The 22,479-nt window shown below is 40.9% G+C and overlaps 1 protein-coding gene across 3 annotated transcripts in view; it reads left to right on the forward strand.

Annotated features, from left to right (window-relative positions):
• Positions 1-7,266: 7,266 nt before the first annotated feature.
• Positions 7,267-22,479, forward strand: part of LOC131418651 (serine/threonine-protein phosphatase 4 regulatory subunit 2) — a 62,018-nt gene continuing 46,805 nt past the window's right edge. The window contains exons 1-2 of one of the 3 annotated variants that reach the window (XM_058563176.1): positions 7,267-7,511; positions 8,511-8,592. In XM_058563176.1, the coding sequence (XP_058419159.1) occupies positions 7,478-7,511; positions 8,511-8,592 (116 nt within the window). In that variant the 5' untranslated portion in view covers positions 7,267-7,477. Of the gene's footprint in view, positions 7,512-8,048; positions 8,118-8,168; positions 8,366-8,510; positions 8,593-22,479 lie in introns of those variants that run through there. The other 2 variants (XM_058563191.1, XM_058563184.1) reach the window with 2 other exon arrangements.

Consider the following 22,479-nt stretch of genomic DNA (forward strand, 5'->3'; position numbering starts at 1 on the left):
TATGTATCAAAATAAATAATGATAGTAATGGATTATAACCCATTGAATAAAATAGGAATCCGTGAGTCCAAACTAATATAAATTTAAAAAAATGAATGAATGAGAGAAGATGAATCCTCTCTTATATTAGAATACCAATTAATAAATGTAAAATGAATGATGGAATTAGAAAACCAGCATCTGGCAACCATCATAGTAATAATTAACTCAGCCAAGAATTATCAATGGATGCAAAAACTCAAGAGTGAAAGTTTGATGAGAAATGAGATATTTACATAGTTTCAAAGTACCTCCTCACAAAACAATTTTAGTTACTATAGCGGACTAAATGGTAGCCCCCAAAATGATATGCCCACGTCCTCATCCCTGGAACCTGTGATTGTTACCTTATTGGGAAAAAGGGTCTTTGTAGATGTAATTTAAGAATCTTGAGCTGAGGAGATCATCCTGGATTATCTAGGTGAGCCCTAAATCCAATAACTAGTGTCCTTTTAAGAGTAAGGTCAAGGGAGACTTGACAGACAGAAGAAGAGGGGATGTGACCACAGAGGCAGAGATGGGAGTGATACAGCCACACGTCAAGGAACAGCAGAAGCCGGCAGAAGTAAGGAACTGAGTCTCCCCTAGAGCCTCTAGAGGGAGTATGGCCCTACTGACACTTGATCTCAGACTTCTGGCCTCCAGAACTGTAAGAGAATACATTTCTGTTGTTTTAAGCCACCCAGTTTGTGGTAACTTGTTACCAGCAGCCACAGGAAACATACAATTACAAAGGGGAAAAGAGCAATCTTACAGAGGCAAAATCTGGCAGGCACTACCTTAATCACGTGATCAAAGTGAACATCAGTAATGGGACAAACTGAAATTGTGGGCCACCACTAGGATGAAATGAGAAAACATAGCATCCCTTCTATGACATTCCTGCCAGAGATGCATCACCTGAATCTCGTCACGAGGAAATGTCATACAAACCCCAAATGAGGGACAGTCTACAATGGTAATCTTCAACAGGATCAAGGTAATGAAAGTCAAGGGAAGACTGAGGAACTCTCTTAGCCTGAAGGAGACTAAAGACACAACTGAATGCAACTCGTGACCCAGGACTGGATCCTTCTTCTAGAAAGGACATTATTGATTCAACTGGTATAATTTAAATAGAGTCAGAGGATGAGATGGAGGTAATATATCAATGCTAATTTTCTGATCTTGATAGTATTGTCGTTATGTAGCAGAATGGCCTTGAAGGAATTGCATGCTAAAGGGTGTGTAATTTCAGGGGTTCGGGGGTAAAAGTTGGACAACTCACTCCCAAATGGTTTAGAAACAAAGTGTTCTTTGTACCATACTTGCAAATCTTTTATGAGTTTGAAATGATTTCGAAAGAAAAAGGAAACAAAATCACAAATATTATCTTTGTACTTCTTAACCTAAATAACAACAATAACTAATGCTGATTGAATCAAATCACTTGCTTAATCCTCACAGCAAACCTATGAGTGAGGTACTATTATTAACTCCAATTTGCAGATGAGGAGACTGAGGCATTTTGATATTAATCATTTACCAGAGTTCACACAGCTAGGAAGTGATAAGCAGGAATTAAACCCAGATCTGTTTGATTTTAGACCCTTTTCTCTTAATTAGCACACCACTCAATTTTATCATATTCAATTATTGAATATTGTGTGTGTATATGTATGCATCTATATGTGTGTATGTATATGTACTGGTCAGGGTTCTACAGAAAAACAGAACCAATAGGATGTATATGTGTGTGTATATATATTTATATAAGGAATTGGATTCTTTATTATAATATTTAATTAATATAATTAATTATAATTACTTATTATAATTGGTGATTATGGAGGCTGGCAAGGCCCAAGATCTGCAGGGTCATTCTCCAAGCGGGAGACCCAGGAGAACCAATGATGTAGTTCTAGTCCGAAGGCTTGCAGACTTGAGACCCAGGAAGAGTCGGTGTTTCAGCTTGAGTCCAAAGGTAGGAAAAAAAGCCAATGTCTCAGTTTGAAACCCATCAGGGAGGAAGAATTCTCTATTACTCAGCAGGGGAGGGGGTGCCAGCCTTTTTGTTCTGTTCAGGCCTTCAACTGATTGGATGTGAGGCTCACCCACATTAAGGAGGGCAATCTGCTTTACTTAGTCTGATTTAAATGTTACTCTCAAAAAGCACCCAGAATAATGTTTGATTGACTATCAGGGCACTCTGTGGCCCAGTCAAGTTGACACATAAAATTAACCATCACAGTATATATACATATAATATATGTGTGTGTTTATAGATATAGATATACATATCTATCTATATATATATAGAGAGAGACTAGGCTAAAAAGTGGACATTTGATAGCAAGAATTGATTAGTGTCTATCCGGCCCTGCCTGAGGGAGAGGGGAGATGCCATTTCCTACACACACTGGAGGAGTGTACTCTCACATGGGGATGGGATTGTGTTTCCAAACGACACCCACAGTTAGGACGAACTTTCTCTCAGATTGCTTGTTTGCTTGGGCTCCACACTGCACCATCCTGCCTGCTGTTTGAGTTTGGTTAGGGTTAGTCAGGCCCCTGTTGTAGTCATCTTTGGGGGTCTCTGGCCGCCGCTTCCCCTACTCCTCTATTGCCTGGCCTCGATGCCCCACATCCACAGCCAAAGTGTTGGGGTTTACACTAGGAGCCTCTGTACTTTCCAGGCCACAGTTGAGTGAACACTTGGCCCAAGATACTCTGGTTGCGACTGAGAGATGCTGGTCACTTGTCTTAGCAAGTCACTGGAAATGAGGCCACCTATCTGTGAGCAGTAAACACTGATTCAGAGAGAGAGAGAGAAATGTGGAGACCTGAAGAAGAGAATGGTATTGGGTTCAGTTAGAGTCCTGGATGCCATGGAATACCCTACTCTCCTACCAAATTCCCATTTTCTTTCACACAATTTGAAGTGAACTCCCATTATTGCAGTCAAACTCAACGAAGTCATCCAGCTCGGCAGTACTCCTCTTTGCCAGCCTCCTCTCCTAACACTGCTCTTCGGCTCAACACGGCCACCAGCAGCAATCACACGGTTGTGGCACCACAGGAAGCAACCCAGAGTCTTTCAGAACAGATCCTTTGTTACCCTTATTTCCAATAAAAATGTGTTAGCTTTGGAGAGTCTCTAGAAAAAAGTTAACCCTGATGATACGTGAAACTACCCTCTTAACTGTTTAGAAAATTGTTTCCCCTTATTTTGTCCACCTTCCTACCTCAGCTTCATCTTGATACCCACTACGACATATAAATAAGGTCCAAAAGGCATGAGTAAAAGGCCATGAGAATCAAAGAGCCTCCAGGGCCGGCCCTGTGGCTTAGCGGTTAAGTGCGCACGCTCCACTGCTGGCGGCCCGGGTTCGGACCCGGGCACTCACAGACGCACGGCTTCTCCACCGTGCTGAGGCCGCGTCCCACATACAGCAACTAGAAGGACGTGCAGCTGTGACATGCAACTATCTACTGGGGCTTTGGCGGGAAAAAATAAATAAATAAAATCTTCAAAGAGCCTCCAAGGCTTTCTGTAGTGGTGTTTTAACCCGGCCTGTTCCCTGTCCTCCAATCCTTGTAGACGGAGTGTGAGTTTTTCTAGACTTTTCCTCAATCCCCTCTTCATGTCCCTTCCCACAGCCTCATCCCCGAGGCATGGTCAGACTCCAGTAATTCTCCCTGGGGTTATAAGAAGATCCTCAAGCATTTTCTCTGACATGGTCCCAGCTGTTTTCTCTCTCTCACTTCTCTTTCTGTTTCCATCTTCCACCTCCTACTCTGTGTTTTCTCAAGTTCGGGCTTTTTCCCTCTTGCATATTCCTGGAGCAATGAGCCCGTCTTCCACATTGATGTGTGGTTTACGTTTATTTAAGGTCCATCTCCTCCATCAGACCATGAGCTCCGTAGGGGAAATAGAGTCTAGTTACATCTTCTCCCTACACCCAGGAGGCCCTCAACGACTGTTCGCCTGGTTAATACCATTCCCTCTGCCTGGAAGTCTCTTCCCTGTAGGTGCAAACTTTTTCCAGTCTTTAAGCAAGGCCTTTCTAAAGAGCAACTTCTATCCCTGCCTGGAAGAGATTTCGAAGGCCTCTGACCACCCAGTTCGCATACACTCCTTCTACTTTGCATCAGAATCTATGCTCTGATATACCAAACTATACTTTTACAGCGTACTCTTATCTCTCCCGGTAGTTTGCAACCTTCTTGAGGACAAGAAAGTGTTTGGGGGCTTTGAAGTCAGTCCAGGTCTGAAACATGGGTCAGTCACTTGCTTGTGTAGTTGTGTGACCATGGGCAAGTTAGTTCACCTCTTTATACCTCAATTTTCCCTTCTGTTAAGTGGGATAATAATATCACCTATCTCATAGGATTTTTGCTAGGATTACACTGGCTATTTTTGTAACAGAGAATACTTAATAAATGTTAGCTGTTACTATTAATATTCTCATTTGTCGCATTAGTTATCTATTGCTGTGTAACAAATTATCCCAGAATTTGGAAACTTAGAACAATTATAAACATTTGTCATCTTTCATAGTTTCTGTGGATCAGGAATTGAGGAGCAGCTTAGATGGGTGGTTCTGGCTTGGGATCCCTCATAAGGTTGTGGTCCAGATGCCAGCTGGGGCTGCAGTCATCTGAAGGATTTCTGTAGGCTGAAGGACCCACTTCTAACGCCTCGGTTCTTCTCCATTGGGACCTTTCCCCAGGGCTGCTCTAATGTTCTCATGACATGGCAGATGGCTTCCTCTAGAGCCAGCAATCCAAGAGCCCAAGGCAGATGCCAAAGCATATTTTACGACCCAGCCTCAGAAGTGAAACACCATTCCCTCTGCCACACTCCTACTGGTCACACAGGCCAGCTCTGATTCAGTGTGGGAGGAGACTACACTAGGGCGTGAATCCCAGGAGACAGCACAATTGGGGCAATCTCAGAGGCTGGCTGTCACATTTACATTCTGTTTTCTTCCAAAGGGATTAGTATCAGTGAGAGGCTCTAGCAACCACAGACATTGTGATGCATGCTGCCTAGAGAATTCCAAGGAAGGAGAAAGAAATGAACCGCAGAAATAATTCTTCACCCTCATCTCTTGCCACTTCTGCCCTTGCACTCTCAGCTCAATTCAGACTGAATTTCTTATGGCTCTTCAGAACCCACCTGGCTCTTCTCTCTCATTTCAAGGCCTGTGCACTGATGGTTTTCCTGTATGAAAGCTCCTCTTGGCTACCTTCCTCTCATAATTCGGGTCTCAGCTTAAATACCTACTTCCTCCAGGGAAACTTTCTCTGATCCCCCAGGCTGCTGCTGCTGTGTGTACTTTGTCTCCTGTCATGGACTTTTCCAGTGTTTAGAAGTTGAGGCAACCCCAAGTGAGGGGAACAGTTGATGAAAACAGACAAAGCAAGGTGAAAGAAATTAGCATGGTATATTGTCTAACAGAAAGTTCCAAAAGAACTTTTTGCAATAGTGGAATTTTCTTTATCCATGCTATATAATATGGAAGCCGCTAGCCACCTGTGGCTATCAAGTACTGGAAATGTGGCTAGTGTGACCGAGGGACTGAATTTTACTGAAGAACTCAGGAACTGAATTATAAATTTTATTTAATTTTAATTAATTCAAATTTAAATACCCACACATGGCTAGTGCCAACTGTATTGTCCCTCACAGCTCTTGCAGGAAGAGGCCTGCCTGAATAGAGGACAGGGTGGCAGGGAGAAGTGGAGACTAAGCTTTGCTGTGTAGAGAGTAGGCCCCTTCAGATCAGAAGGGACCAGATAAACTAAATCTATGGTGAGTGCTGGCCAAGTGTTTGATGATGACACTCCCTTATACCCCCCTGCAAGTCTATTTGTAATTGAGCTGGATGCTCTGAACAATGGAAGAGTTTCAAGACACAGGGGACTGGTTCTCTGATGGCAAAATTGAGAGAAGTATTTTGTGTGGGGGCAGCTTTTGCCTACCTCTGCCACGTGGGGTCAGGGTTAGGGTCAGGGTCAGGGCCATCGTCTTTTAAGAGAGTCAACAGTTGCAACAGCTTGTGTCCAAATCTGCACCTTCTAAGACAAGAAAAGAAATAGTCTTTCCTCCCTCCCTTCCTTCCTTCCTTGTGCTAGGCTTTGAGAGGAGAAGGTGGAACAAGTTAAGATCTTTTCCTTGAAAAGCTCACAGACAAGAGAAGACAATAAAAATGTCCACACGCTGGCTGGGAGCCAGATGTTCTGGGTTCTGGTGCTGTTTTCCAGGCTAGCTCTCTACGCCTCAGCTATCCTATTGGTAAAAATGCCAGGCCTGGAGAGGACTTCCGAGGTCCCCGCCCTCTCTAACTTCCTGGGCGCTTACGCAATGTCATCAGAATCATGATAATAAAAACAACAGCCACGCTAACTGAGTGCTTACAAGTTCTAGTTGTCGTTAGTGCCGTGGAATCGACTCCGACTCCGAGTGACCCAGCATACAGCAGATGAGAACCCTGCCCGGGCTTGTTTAAGGCCATCCTGTCACCTGTGGCGCTGTATCAGACAGTGTGCTAAATGCTTCATATTCTCCATTTCACTCAAGCCTCACGGCTGTTTTACAAATCCCCACTTTGTAGATGAGAAAACTGAGGCTCCATGAGTTTAAATAACTAGTCCAGGGTCACACAGAGAGTAAATAGTTGAGTTGGGCTTTGAATCTAGCTGGGTCCAATCCCTAAGCTTTTAATCCCTTTGCTGTATGCATTGCTTCTCTTCAAGGGTGAGTCAGTGACGAACGCTGGGTTCAGGCAGGGAGGTATTCTTGTTTCGATTGTTAGTAATACCGACTGTTTGTTTACGCACACTCGGACCGCTGTGTGTACACACGCTCATTTAATTCTCACAGCAACTAACAGGGTGGTCGGTACTAGATTGTAGAGATGGGGAAATTAAGGCTCAGAGAGGCTCAGTAAATTGCTCAAGGTCACACAGCCAGCAAAAAACAGGCACTCAAAGCCAGGGGTCTACCTCCAGCCCCTTGCCTTGACGACTCGGTCTCCAGCACCGCGCAGGCACGGCGGCGGCCACCAGCAAGGGAGCGGCCACCAGCAAGGGAGCGGCCGGCGCCTGCCGAGTCTCGGTCGGCCCTAGGGGCACGCCTCCGCCGCGCACGCGCTCTCGGGCTCCGGGTCGGGGCGCGCGGCGGGCGCGAGGACGGCGGCGGGGAGCGTGCGCGCGGTGACGTGCCGGGCGCCATGTTGGAGGGCTGGTGGTAGCGGCTCGGGGAGGTGCTCGCTCTCTCGGTCTCGCTCTCTCTCGCTCGCTTCCCCCGGCTCCCTTCGGTGCCCCCCCCGGTCGCCTGCGTGACGGAGTGTGTGCGAGGGAGGGGGAGGGCGTCGGGGGGGTGGGGGGAGGCGTTCCGGTGCCCGGGAGACCCGCGGAGGGAGGCGGAGGCTGCGAGGGACTCCGGGAAGCCATGGACGTCGAGAGGCTGCAGGAGGCGCTGAAAGGTGGGGGTAGCTGCCCCCTCTCCCTTTCTCCACCCCGCGCGGCCCTCTCCCCTCTCCCTTCGGGGCGGGTGCCTCCGAAGGCCGGGGCCGGGCGCGGGCGGCGCGCTTCCCCGGCTCCCATCCCCCCTCCCGCCTCCCCAGGGGCGGGGAGCCCTGTGGGCAGCTCCCTCCCGCCCCGCTCTGGGCTTTGTGTCGGCCGCCGGCGTCTGGGCTGGGGGAGGGGAGCCGGGGACGCTCTCGCCGGGGCCCCAGCCCCTCTCCCACCCCTCCGGGTGCAGGTCTCGGGCCCGCAGCCCGCTCCCCGGCGGGCTCGGTTCCCCGGCAGGCCCCCGCCCGCCAGGCGTCGGGGGGAGAGAAAAAAGTAAAAGGTCGGGGGCGGAGGGGGCGGCAGAGCAACTTTGAAGTGTCTCGGGAAGCGTTTTGCGGGGCTTCTGAAGTCATCTTTCCACGCGCCCTCCTTCTAAGTGGTCGCCCTCGCTGCTCTTGATCGGTCGCCTTCTAAGCAACAGGCTTGGGAACAGCGTTCTCAAACTTAGAATAGCGTGGTTTCAGCGTTTCGAGAATTGTGTTTTGACATCCAGAGTCATTTGGGGACGGCTACAGGCGGTAGCTGGTGTTTCTTAAACGCAGATTTATGAACCTTCCTTAGATAAACAATTTGTGGGGGTGGGGGCCTGGGATTAGTTTTTTAACCAGCTTCCCGGGTGAATCTGATGCTGGTGTGCCCCCGGACTGCACTTTGAGAAACACTGCCTTAAGGATGGTTTGTGGAGAAGTTGAGTGCCCCCTTTAGGAGGATTCTTGTTACCTGTGAAGAGGGTGACATGTTGGAAGTTGAATTTGGGAGAGTCAAGGTGGTTATTTGGTTGAGAGGCTAATTTTTTTTTTTTATTGTTAATGTGAGGAAGGACTGGGAGGAAAGTTTGTTTGTAGAGGGCATTGGAGATGGTCGATGGACTTTGAGAAATACTGATAACTTTTCTTTCTTCTCTTATCTAGATTTTGAGAAGAGAGGGAAAAAGGAAGTTTGTCCGGTCCTGGATCAGTTTCTTTGTCATGTAGCCAAGACTGGAGAAACAATGTGAGTTGAAAACATGTATTCGTTGTTATAGACCTATGTATCATTCAGAATTGCTTAGGAAAGGGAAAAAAGTGTTTTTCAGAAGAATTGAAGAATCCATCTAGCTGAACTGTACAAGTTCAGTTCAGTCATTTAAAACATTTACTAAGTGCATACACTTTATTTACTTTATGCATGCTCTGTAATGAATTTTTAAAATTTGTTAAGTTTTTCTTTATAGCTAAGCCTTGGTACTTTTAGAAGTTACTGGTCTAAAAGAGCCGGAGAAAGGAAGAATGCCTACTCCCATTATAACCCTTTTTGGCCATAACAGGCTTATTCCCAGAATTTTGTGGCTTTGATTCTGTTTCAGATTCTTTTGTTGCCGGTATTTTCTCATATTGTCCTGTATCCAGCCCTTTGTTGTCATATTTATGTATGTGGGTGTTTGAAGTGTCACTTCTGTTTATTCTCTTGAGGACTCAGGGTGATTATCTGACAAATTCCAGATGCTACAGTTTTGACTGTCCTGTAAACTTTCTAGGATAGCTAACTTGTTACATGTGCTCAGCATTTTGTTAGGCTTGTTTCCAAGTGTTGTGAATTTGAAACTTATACTATGAAGTTAGGACTGTTTTCAAAAGAACGTTCCAGTTTGATATGTGAGTAGTTTGTGTGGCAGGAGCTGTTTTCACACTTTGGCTAAGTTGATTTGTAGAGAGCAGTGCAGATTTGGTAACTTCCTTTTAGTCTTTTCTTTGGGTACGGAGTGCGAGTGCGGAGCAGGAAGGGGAAAGGTTTCTTTGGCTGCGGTGTTAATAAGTGGGCTTCCTTTTGGCTCCCCTACTTCTTGCCTATTTTAAAATTCATTTTGAGGCCCAATATAAGAGTGGAAGCTTCAGCAAGTGATGTATACTTTCTTTCACTATTAGCAAATGTTCATTTCTCACAAGATTTGCTTATGGTTGTAATGTAGCCTTCTAATAATTAGCCTAATTTTAGAAAGGAAAAAAAACTTATTTAATGGTCGTGTAGACAAGCTGAACTTCCTTAATGCATTATTAAGATTACCAGTCAACTTGAGAATGTGACTGTGATCTGTTCAATCTTATATTTATTACATTTTAAAAATGGAACCCTTTAGGGGGAAAAAAGTCATTTTTGCCTCTGAATTATAGTCTCTTAGAACATCTTGATTTTTAAAAATTGATGCAAAATAACTGGTATTTATGTAAATAAGCTTAAAAATGACTAGATGCCAGCTTTCAAAAATAATTCCTAAATCATAAATGCTTAGATTGCCACTATTTCTTTTGAAATGCTAGTTGGTCCAAACTTACCCCTCTCAAGAATATCAAGAGGAAAAGCATTTTACTTTCAGAATTTTGGATACATAAAATTATATTAAACTATCTGGGGATAGATACTTAAAAGCTCTTCTCTTATTTAGCTTATCAGGTCTGTATAAACTGCCTTTCCTTTATGATGAAATATATTGTCTATAAATGTATAAATAGTTGAAAGTTTCCAAAAGAAAGCTTTTTAAAATTCTGTCTAACTGGATCACCAAGTGGCTAGGGAAATTTAACCTGATGTTTCTGGGAAGTTATTTTATCCTGATAGAGAACTTAAACTAGCTCCTCCTCCCTCCGGTTAGGTGCTTGTCCATTTTATTTCAAATGTTTTGTATTAAAATGATTGGTGGTGGTAGATTCTTTACGGAGTTTGGAAAATATTTTTTAATTTCTCATTCAAGCAGCTGGTGTTTATACATTTAGCTTTATTTAGCTTTGGTTGTGTTTTTGGGTTTTGGGGTTTTTTTGGTGAGGAAGATTAGCCTTGAGCTAACATCTGTTGCAATCTTCCTCTTTTTTTACTGAGGGAGATTGGCCCTGGGCTAACATCCGTGCCCATCTTCCTCTACTTTATATGTGGGATGCCTGCCACAGCATGGCTTGATAAGCGGTGCATAGGTCTGTGCCTGGGATCCGAATCTGTGAACCCTGGGCTGCTGAAGTGGAGCGCATGAGCTTAACCACTACGCCACCGGGGCAGCCCCTTTTGTGGTTTTTTTTTTTTTTTTTAAATCAAAATGGGCATGTCTTAACTTGTGATACTGAAATTTGTTGAGTTTTTGTCATGCGTTTATGGCTAAACTGAGCTCTAATATGGCTAAACTGAGCTCTAACTTCTAAGATTGTAACAAGAGAATGCAAGTCTAAAGGAAAAGTCAGATATCTTTGTTTTAGGATGGATGAGTTGCTTAAGATAAGAATTCCATTCTGTTTTTATTTTCATTGATACATTATAGCAAGAAGTCATTAACAGAAGAAGTATGTCTAGGATATTTATTTTCCATTTAAAAAAATTTGACACTTGTGTTTTTAACTTGAGAGAGATTTTGGAATTGTAAGTTTAGGTTCTTAATGAGGAGGAGGTTGTAGGAAAATTAACAGCATTGGAGCAGTTTTCCTTCTTAGTCTTTTCGAAATTACCTGTAAATATCTATTTTAGGAAGTTGGGAAAGATGCCAAGACACAGGGTACCAAATGGTTATGAAGAGAGACATAGCTATCCGTCTAATGATCCCCAAATTAGTTGTTTTGGGCCACTTGAGAAAAATATTTATGTTGAAAAGGTTAGTTTCTCCTGAAAATGGGACATTTCTTTGAGCAACCCTTCTCTGAAGGTAACAGTTCCTAACTTAATGCCAAGTATATATTATGTGCTGAATGAACGGAAACATGTGGTGGGTTTCAGTCATAAACATTTGATGGATTTTAGTCATGGATTTAAACATATTTGATGGGTTTTAGTTGTGCTAATTCTTTTGATGGTCAGTTTCTCCCATCTTTGGCCTTTGGGAACCTGTTCCAGTTGATTCCAGAGTCCTTTTGACTTGACCCCAGTAGTCTTTGATAGCATCCTTACTGTCTGGTCTAAGAACATGCTCTAAGCTCATTTCCTGCCCCATACCTGGAATCAGCCATTTCTCAAGAAACCCTGTCTTCCTTTTAGTGGGAAATGGTTTTTAAAGACTACAACCTGGGTGCTAGAGATGCTTATTATTACTGAGTTGGTCATTGCTTTTAGCCTCTTGAGTGGACGGGACTAGATAAAATACTTGGTGATTCATACTTATACTTCCAGGTCAAAATCAGGACTACGGGATGTTTTACTTCTTCCACACCAAAAAATCCTGGTCCTCAATGACATAGGGGATAGTAGAGTTAGGATATCTCATATTTTCTGACTATATTTAACATTACACACCAAAGAGTCTAAGAATAATACCACCAATATAATTACTAAGAACATTAAAAAATTTTTACATATACTCTCCCAATTTCTAGCCCCCATTAAAAAAAAAGTAGTTGTGTCTATATTATCTGAACATGTAGCTGTTACGTAAGTTTCCTTTTTAACCGTCATTTACTCTAGTTTTACAGTAGCTATATATTTAATGCTCGCCACCAGGCCTTATGTCAGTGTCTCTAGTCAGTTTGGTTGTCTGAAGGTCATGCTCTGGTAGATTTTTCAGGCAGAGCTCATGGGAACAATACTTCCTGAATTCTTGTATGTTAACAGTTTGTGACCTTTGTTCTTGAAGGTCAGTTTGACTGGAAATAAAATCTTTGGTTCACATTTTTTGTCCTTGAGTAGCTTAAATATGTTAATTCCATTGTTTTCCCCAGTTTAAAGAGTTACTGGCAAAAATCGGATGATAATCTAATTTTCTTTACCTTATAAACCACCTACTCTTTTTGCCTAGCTTCCCAAAGGATTTTTTCTTTTTCTTTGAAGTGCGGTAATTTTTCTAGACTATATCTTAGTGTTTGGGATTTTGAATCAGTATACTCAGGTAGGTGATGTGCTCTTTCAGTATGTATGTTAAAAATTTTTTTTGTTTTAATTTCAGGAAAGTGATTTTTGAATTATTTCCTTTGGTTTTCTGTTTCAGGGACTCCTATGTTGCATCAACTCACACATCTTCAGTATTTGTTATTTTGTCCTGAATTCTTTTTCTTCATTCCTGTTTTTAAAAAACAGCTTTATTTAGGTATAATTGACATACAGTCAACTTCATTTATTGAATAGGTATAGTTGGCTAAGTTTTGACATCTATACTCACGAAACTATCACTACACTCAAGATTGTGAACATATCCATTACTCCCAGTTTCTTCGTGCCCCTTTGTAATCTTTCCTCTTTGTGTGTGCTCCTCTCCCCAATGATCTGTTTTTTGTCTCTAGATTAGTTTCCATGTTCTAGAATTTTATATAAATGGAATCATACAGTATTTATTTGGCTTCTTTTACTCAATATAATTATTTGAGATTGATCCATGTTGTTATGGTTATCAGCAGTTCATTCCTTTTTATTTCTGAGTAGTATTATATGGAAATCCTACAATTTTTTTATACATTCACCTGTTGGTGGACATTTGGGTAATTTCTAGCTTTTTGTATTTAAAAGCAAGTATGAAAATTGTGTGTACAAGTCTTTGTGTGGACACCTGCATTCTTTTCTTTTGGATAAAAACCTAGGAGTGGAATGGCTGGATCATATTGTAGATGTAAGGTTAACTTCTTGAGAAACTGCCAGACTTTTCCAGAGTGATTGTACCAGTTGGCATTCCCACCAGCATTATGGGGGTTGAGTTCAGTTTCTCCACATTCTTTTCAGCACTTAGTATGGCCAATCTTTTTCACTTTAGCCATTCTAATAGATGCTTATTGCATAGTGGTTTTACTTTGTATTTCCCTAATGACTAGTGATGTTGAGCATCCTTCCATGTGTTTATTTGCTAAACATATATGTTCTTTGGTAAATTGTTCAAATCTTTGCCCGTTTTAATGTGGTTTTTTTCCACTTTTTGTGTGTATGTGTGTGAGGAAGATCAGCCCTGAGTTAACATCCATGCCAATCCTCCTCTTTTTGCTGAGCAAGACTGGCCCTGGGCTAACATCTGTGCCTATCTTCCTCCACTTTATATGGGACACCGCCACAGCCTGGCCTGACAAACACTGCATCCGTGCACGCCCGGGATCCAAACCCGGGCCACCAGCAGCAGAGCTTGCGCACTTAACCGCTGTGCCACAGGGCCAGCCCCTGCCTGTTTTAAAATTGGGTTTTCTTATCGTGTTTTGAGAGTTCTTTATGTATTTTGGGTACAGGTCCTTTATATGACACATGATTTGCAAATACTTGCTACCACCGTGTAACTTGTTTTTTCATTCTCAACGGTGTCTTTCAAAGTGAAATTTTTAATTTAATTCTACTTCAATTTTAGAAAATTTCCTTCTTTGAAGGATTCTTACTGCATTATCTGTGGTGTTCATTTTGTTCTTGTGTACTTTGTAGTTTAGTCATTTCCTAAAGTAATTATTTCTTTTATTTCTAATTCTTTGCTGAATTCCCTCCATTTTCTGAGTTTCTCTAATTCTGATTTGTATCATTTTTCTCAGTGTCTTTAGCTCATTTTGAAATAGTATCATACAGTTTTGATCTGTTTTTGAACAAGTCTTTCTAGCTTCCTTTGATTGCCTGTAAGGATGTTATTCTGCTCCCTGTTCTCCTTTTTTCTTGTAATAACTTCATGTTGGATTTGACCTTGATATTTTGTTGTGCATTTTTACATGAAATTAGTTTTTCTGAATTTTGAGGAGGCATGGTTCACAGAGCTCTCATTGTTTCTGTAAAGTGTTTAAAGAACATGGCAGCTTGCTGTCTGAAATTTCTAGGCTCTGTTCTCCACTCCTACTTTGTGTGTGTGTGTGTGTGTGTCTGAGAGAGAGAGAGAGAGAGAGAGAGAGAGAGAGGAAGATTTGCGCTAAGCTAACATCTGATGCCAATCCTCCCCTTTTTGCTGAGGAAGATTGGCCCTGGGCTAACATCCGTGCCCGTTTTCCTCTATTTTATATGGGATGCTGCCACAGCATGGGTTGACATGTGGTGTGTTGGTGTGCGCCCGGGATCCAAACCTGTGAACCCCGGGCCGCCGAAGCAGAGCGCGCGCACTTAACTGCTGCGCCACCAGGTCAGCCCCTCCACTCCTACTTTTATTTGAACCTTGTCTTTCTTTCATCTCTGTTGTCCTGTTCTCCTCATTGTGGGGTCACCTCTGGCTGGGAGCTCTGGTAGGTCACTTTCAGGAGCTCATGGGAGCAAGACTACTTCTCCCTTTCAGCTTTCACTGCAGAGCCCTTCTACTCACTCACTACTGGAGTGGGCACATCCCAGCTTAGTTACAACTGCTGTTCTCAAAATAGCCTGGCATAATTTCTAGTGAATACCTGTTGGCTATTTTGTGATTCTCCTATTCCTAGGCCCTTCAGGTGCACCATGACTTATCTCTGCCTTCTCTTGCACAGATCCTGATAATGTACAGGTCACGTGACTGTCAGTTTTTCCTCACTTATTTTTGGGGTTTATCAGATTACCTTGTCAGCTAGTTTTGTTGTAAATGTTTTTGTTCATTGGTTTTTGGTTTTGCTGTCTAGTTATGTCTAATGTACAGGATTTTGGAGAGATGACAAACTCTAGCACCACTGCCATCTTCTCAGAATTTCACTTTTTAGGAAAACTTAAGTCAGTCCCTGTTAAGTTAGTTTCCTCATCTATAAAATGGGAATAGTAATACCTCGTAGTATGGGTAGGTAGTACATGGAAAACTTAGCACAGTGCTTGGTAAATGGTAAATGCTCAATAAATAGTATTTGTTACTGTGTTTATACTGCTTATGTTGAGTCTACTTTTTTTTTCTCTCTGCAGTTTCAAGTTTTTTGTATTCAGCAATTTTGACATACTAGTAAGAAAATAAAAGTTAGATTACTTAAAAGTAGTTATCAACAGCTAAGACCTGCATTATTATAAATAAAATCTCCTTAAGCCCATGAAACTGTTAGATCCTTCTGTGGGTTTCTTAAAGGAGGGAATTTTGTTTTGTCTAACATAGTATTTATTGAATATTTGAACGTTGTTTCTAAAATGTCAGTCTCACATACTACCTTCATGATTTTTGCCACATCTTTATAACATCTGTACAGTTATTTACTTAATACTCTCTTTTAGCTTGGCTTACTTTTTTTCTTCAGATTTTTTTTTTTTTAAGATTTTATTTATTTATTTATTTTCCCCCAAAAGCCCCAGTAGATAGTTGTATGTCATAGCTGCACATCCTTCTAGTTGCTGTATGTGGGACGTGGCCTCAGCATGGCCAGAGAGGCGGTGCGTCGGTGCACGCCCGGGATCCGAACCCGGGCCACCAACAGCGGAGCGCTTGCACTTAACCGCTAAGCCACCGGGCCGGCCCCAGATTTTTTTAAAATTGAAAAATATTACAGATGAAGTCAAGCCCTCAGTTTGTCCCTCCCCAGAAATATAATCAGTATATTAGTTTTTTTCCTTAATCTTGTTGTGAAAAAAATAAGATCTGAAATCATTGGTTTGCTGCATTAGTTATGTCTGTCACTTTAAAATCTATACTAAAATATGTAATAAATATGAATTATCCATGTGCCACCTAAGGTCCTCTCATGTACCATCATTGCAGTGGTACATGGGAAGCACAGTAGATTTTCACTAAATATTAGTTAAATGGATGCCCTTTTCGGTTTAAATATTCCAGAAACTGCAATGATTAAGGTATGAACATGAAGAAAATTGTAGTTTTTATTTCTTTAATCACATCATGCTTTAAACCTGATGTACACTGCGCAAAATCTACTGAATGATGCACTGAAAGTTAGACACGTGCCAACTTTGTTTGCTAACTAGAGTTAACTTCGAATCTTCCATCTCTTTGGTGCCTAAGTGAGCTCATAGTTTTCATGTTCAGTCCAGATTTTTACTAGTAGTCGGCTAGTCCCCTAATTTCATGAGAGTTAGCATGTGGTAATGTCATACTTGGAAGGAGCCTGGCTTGAGTTCTGAATTTAGCTTGGCAGCTTGTATGTGAATTTGAGCAAATTATTTGTGAGCTTGTTTCCTCACTTGAAAAATGGGGTTTATACTGTATGGTTGCCTCAGCTATTGTGAGGACTTGAATAAATGAGAGTATATAGCTATAGATATTAAAATTTGGGAGAAAGTAAAAATTAGAACTGTCTATATGTTGGGCATAAATAGAGTGAATTTGGGTGAAGAAATAAATCTGAGGTACTTAATCTTGTGGAAAGAGCTCTGGTTTGAGGGTCAGGAGAGCACAAGGGAGACCTGGGTTTGAATTCCCACCTCTACCACTTAGTTACCATGTGACTAAGGCTGACTTTTTCTTAATTTCCTCATCTGTAAACTATGGATAGTAAAGTAAATCTATCTCAGGGGATGTTGTCAGGATTCAGTGAGTTTATCCATATACAGTGCTTAAGACAGTCACTGGCACATGGTGAGTGACTCCCTTCCCCTCCCAAAGGGAAGCTACTATAACTAATTATTTTTGTCTCCATTATTTAAATCACTTAAATTACTATGAGCCACAGTTTCCCCAGATACTAAATGAGGGGCTTGTTATAGATGATGTCCAAGGTTCCTTCCAGCTTGAAAAGCTTATGGGAGTCTCTTTGTTGTAACAGTATTACCTGGGGGTGGTATTGCAGCAGTAGTGATTAAGGGTGGAGAACAGGGCGTGGTGATAGTGGCTGATGTTAAAATGTCTGCTTGTAGTGAAAGGTGGTAACTGTTGGAAGTTTGTTACATAGGTGAATGGTTTGGAGACAGTAAAAAAAAATTGAGAATCAGTTGTCTTGACCTGGATGAGAAATAGCAGTCACTGTTACCATTTAACTCTTTAGAGTCACGAAGAGGTTCCCAGAATGGCTATCTTAGTGTTATCTGAATACATATGTGTGGTTTTATCTACATCCAGAATCCTCTTTGTGCCTGCCAATGAACGGATGAGTTCCTAGTGCTTATGGACTATTATTGAAGTCTGTTAAAAACTTCATGTTGCTTCAGAACATCTCATTAGTAAGAAGATAAGGAATTTATGGTCCAGAATTTACTATGGTTTCCCTCTGTTTTGTGGACTGTAGCTTTCTCACCCTTCTGATGTGGGAGTTTATTACTGAGGTGAGTGGAGGTGTGTGTGTGTATGTGTCTACCTAAATCAAGTTTGAGCGTCAGTAGCCAAAAAACTTAAATCTAATCAAAGACTAAAACATGAGTATAGACGCTTGAAGAGACGAATGATGGCTGTTATTTAATATATATGCCTGTGAAAGCATTATACTTTAAAGATACCTAATGAATCTGAGAAATGTATTTTAGGTCTTCATTTTGGAGAGGTCCTCAGATGTGTTCAGTTGCTTGTCTTGGCTCTTTCTGGTTTCACCCACAGCAATCCTGTTTGTATATCCAGCTGCCTGGGTTTGGCACTGCTTGTATGGAATCTGCGTTGTATAGGCACTTCTGTAACCACTCTCCAAACTCCATTCCTGCCAAATACATTGAATTTTATTGAGAATTTATGTGATTGAATGTAAAGTGAATAATAGCTAACTTAAGTCTGAAATTAGTAATACTATAAAAGAATAGTAATAGTGCCCCCAGTGCTTTTTTGAAATGTGCCATATATGTGATAGTACAAGTAGGGGTTTTTTTATCACTTAGCAGTTTGACTTTGTAGGGGGAAAAAGCTTTATTGAGAGGCTCTAAGGTGGAGTGAAGATGCACTTGGAGCTGTATATGTCAGGATATCTCTTGCCTCTGTGATTATAGTCTGCTTGACCCTAGCTTAGAAGACAGTCCTGGTTAAAATTCTAGTTTTATTATAACCTATTTGAATGACCATGATGGAACCAGTTAGTTACCTAAGCCCTCTTTTCCTCAGCTCTCCTGCTGAAAAGGTGAATAGCAACACTTATTTCACAGAATTTTTGTGAAATAGCAGGCATTCAATAAATCTTAGATTCCTTATTTTGTTTATACACTGTGATATGAAAAATAAAAATTATTAGTAGTAAAAATAACATTTTTTAATACCAATTTTGATAACTTAAAAGTTTTGCAGCTTATTGAAATGAAGTTCTAAGAATGAAAACACAGGCCCAATACTTTTCTAAGTCTCATCAAGCTTCTTTGTACTTATGACTGAGTTAACCATTCGTTTTGCTTGCCACAACTTTGCTTCAGTTATTTTATTTTCCTTATTTCCTGTAATGAGATCTGACTCAGACGCACAGACATGCAGTACATTGTACTTTCTCTTCCCATCTCCCTGTGATTTGTCTAGGCTCCGTGAACGGGCTGGTACCTCTTAAGTATTTTTGACCCTTTTTAAATTTTATTTTTCTAATCTTATTTCTTGTATGTATTGCTTCTCAGTACTCCTACCTTGCCAGAGACTTGGATTGATTTTAAAATAGTGAACCTGAAATTGTGATTTACCTTTAAGGGATTAAAGTTTTCACAAAGGAACTTCTGTTTTGAGTTATCGCCCTTCTTCCTAAAAGGCAAACATTTAATGAACATTTATTTTGTGCCAGGTTCTATCAAATGTTTTATATGCCTATCCTAATTTAATCTTTACAATTACTCTCTGAAGTAGGTGTCTCTCCTTTTTAAAAGGGAGGATACTGAGGCTTACAGAACTTAAATAATTTGCCCAAGATTGTGCAGCTGGTAAGTGACAGAATTGGGATTTAAACTCAGGCCTTCTGATTTCAGACCCTCGCATCACTTGTACTTTATATTATACCACTTGTCCCTTGTTCAGTTGTCTTCTCACATCTCTCCTCTTTACTGTAGCAGTCTCAGAATCCTTTCAAAGCCTCTATTAGAATTTGAAGCTATGCATTTGGTAGCAGTTAAATAATAAACACTCTTATTTCTGAACCTTTCATGCTGCTTACCTGAGCCTTACCTCATGTACCTGTCCAGCCTTCTTTTCCTTGTGGCACATCATAATATGACCGTCTAAGCACTGACACCATAGATAGTTTCCTGGGGAAGGAGATTATGGCAAGTATACATAGGTTGGGTGTGGTGGTTTGCGATTTAAGAAAACTATGTTAGGAGGTACTGAAGGGGTCAATAAGGTAGATGACTTGATGTACCCTTAACATTTGTAATTTTGACTATTTTCTAGTGACCTCAAAGGCTGAAAACTTACAGTAATTGTAATTTTGTAGAGGTGTAAATTTGAAGCATATATTTGATGAGACTGATGTATGTATTTTAGCTGAAAGTGTGTGAGCCTAGCTTTCTCTTTAATGTCTGCATCTTGGATTTGTTATTCTCAGTCAACCAAAAATCTTATCCTTGCGATATTGGGAGGTAGGTGGTAATATTCCCATTTACAGGTGGTGAAATTGGAGAAAATATATGCTTTAGAAGTGTTTGAAATTTGAGAGTTGTAAGAAGTCTTTCAAGTGCAATTTGTAATTTTTGCACTATTGTGTATCTCTGGGAGGGAACATGAGGTACCTTTTTGTGTGTGTGTGTGAGGAAGATCAGCCCTGAGCTAACATCCAGTGCCAATCCTCCTCTTTTTTTGCCCAGGAAGTGAACACATTTATGTGGGTACATTGCAAGAATGGAATTTATTGGTTGAAGTTTATGTGCATTATTATCTTGACAGATATTGTCAGTTGGCCTTCCAAAAATTTTTTTTCAACATATGCTTATACCAACAGGGTGTGCAAGTTATCCCTGTACCAAATGTCAGCACTAAGCATTATTAGGCTTTTAAATCTGAAAATCTGGTAGATGAAAAATGGTGTCTCTTTTTAATTTTGCTTCCTTTTATTTTGTGCCAGCATCTGTTCATTTGTTTATTGCAATTTGTAATTTTCTGTGTTCCTCACTTATTAAGGTATGCTTTGTTCCTTTTTCGGTTTTTTACTAGATTTTTATGATAAAAATAATAAAGTAGCTTGATAACTTTACTTCTAAATAAATTGTACTTTTGTTGTATTAGGAATAATTTGACTTTAAAACAATCTCAAGCAGCAAGTTGTTTTAAAAAGATGGTCACAACTACATAGCAAAGGATAGTCTGTAATGATTGATGGATTGAACTGTTATTTCTGGCATATGTGTCTTTTCAATCACATTCCAAAGAAAAGTAGTCGTATTTTATCAGTAAAAGAGACTTGAAATACAAAGAGTGAGCAATGCCTTTTAATTTTTATGACTGTATTTGAAATTTTGTCCTTGTAATTTTTTTTCCCTCAATCTAGTCCTGGCCTATTTATTTGTAAATAGGCCAAAACAAATGAGTGAGTTTGAGGGAAAAAATTACGTTCTGCTCTTAGGTTGACTGAATACTGAGAGCACTCTGAGATCTCAGAAATGTCATCAAGTCCTACTCAAGTAGAAGGATTGAAAATACCACCTGCAAAAATGGACATATCTTCAGATTGTTCTCTACTATCTTAAAATTAGTTTTGAATAAATGCATACTTTTATTTAAATGTTAGCAAAATATTAATGTGACCTATGTTGTCTACTTAAGCTAGTAAGACTTGGCAATAAATTGAAAGTAAAAGTAATTGAAGATGTGTAAGACTTTTGAGGTGTGGGATTTTTCTTCAAATTTGCATTTAATGCTGTAATATTTCTGTTCACCTTTCTTTTCAATCCTTCATAGCAGTGGTTCTCAGCCAGGGGTGACAATGTCTGGAGACATTTTTGGTTGTTACAAGTGGGGGAATGCTGCTGGTGTCTAGTGGGTGGAGGCCAGGGAGGCTGCTAAATGTCCTGTAGTGCACAGGACAGCCCCCAAGAATAGATTATCAGATCCAAAATGTCAAAAGTGCCGAGGTTGAAAGATTCTACTTCATAGGAAAAAGCATACATTAAACTTTAAAAAGTGTCTTATAGTTTTGTTCTGTGACCTGTGAAATAAAAACAGTGATGGATATAATAAGACCATTAAGGTCTTTAACCAAGGCATCTAGTTTTGCCTTTGAGAATTCTATTTGAGAAACTTAGAAAAGTCTAATTTTGAGAAATAAATACTACTTGTTAGAGATTCATAGTCTAATTATGTGTTCTCTTTCCTGATTTTCAGTAAAGATGAAAGTCCCAGATGTTTTGCCTTTTATCTAATCAAATATTGTCTAGGAAAACTTTGTCTCTCATATAACACTTCTGGCGCTAGATGTGTGGGTTTTTCTCCCACACCAAGCAGTTCTTTGACACCAGCTAAGTGTCCTACAATTCAGTTCAGTTCTGAACAGTAGACGAAATATCAGATATTTCCATCACCCCCCTGCTCGGGCTCCATTAATTTGCTGGAGTGGTTTACAGAACTCAGGAAAATAGTTTCCTTACTAGGTTACTAATTTGTTACACAGGATATTAGAGGATACCAATGAACAGCCAGATGAAGAGACACGTAGGGCGAGGTCTAGAAGGGTCCTGAGCACAGAAGCTTCTGTCCTCGTGGAGTTTGGGGTGCACCACCCTCCCAGCATGTGAATGCATTCTTATTTACCAACGTGGAAGCTCACCAAACTCCATAGTTTACAGATTTTTGTGGAGGCTTCATCATGTAGGCATGGTTGATTATTAACTCTGCTTTTAGCTCCTCTCCCTTCTCTGGAGAATGGGAGGGGGTAGGGCTGAAAGTTTCAAGCTTCTAATCATGACTTGGTCTTTCTGGTGACCAGCCCCCATCCAGGAGTCCAGCAAGAGTCATCTCATTAGAATAAAAGATGTTTCTATCACCCAGGGAATTCCAGGGAATTTAGGAGTTCTGTGCCAGGAACTGGGGCCAAAGACTAAACATTAGGACAAAAGATTCTCCTACCATCCCTATTTTCAAGGGTTTTAGAAGGTCTGTGTTAGGAACCAGAGGCAGAGACGTGTATATGTATTTCTTATTATTTTACAAATACATCTGTTAGGTAGCTTCAGTGGACCATTCTTACATACATAGGGAAGAGAGAACCTTTAATTCCT

The sequence above is a fragment of the Diceros bicornis genome, chromosome 2 (genome assembly GCF_020826845.1).
Source record: "Diceros bicornis minor isolate mBicDic1 chromosome 2, mDicBic1.mat.cur, whole genome shotgun sequence".
Classification (NCBI taxonomy): domain Eukaryota; kingdom Metazoa; phylum Chordata; class Mammalia; order Perissodactyla; family Rhinocerotidae; genus Diceros; species Diceros bicornis.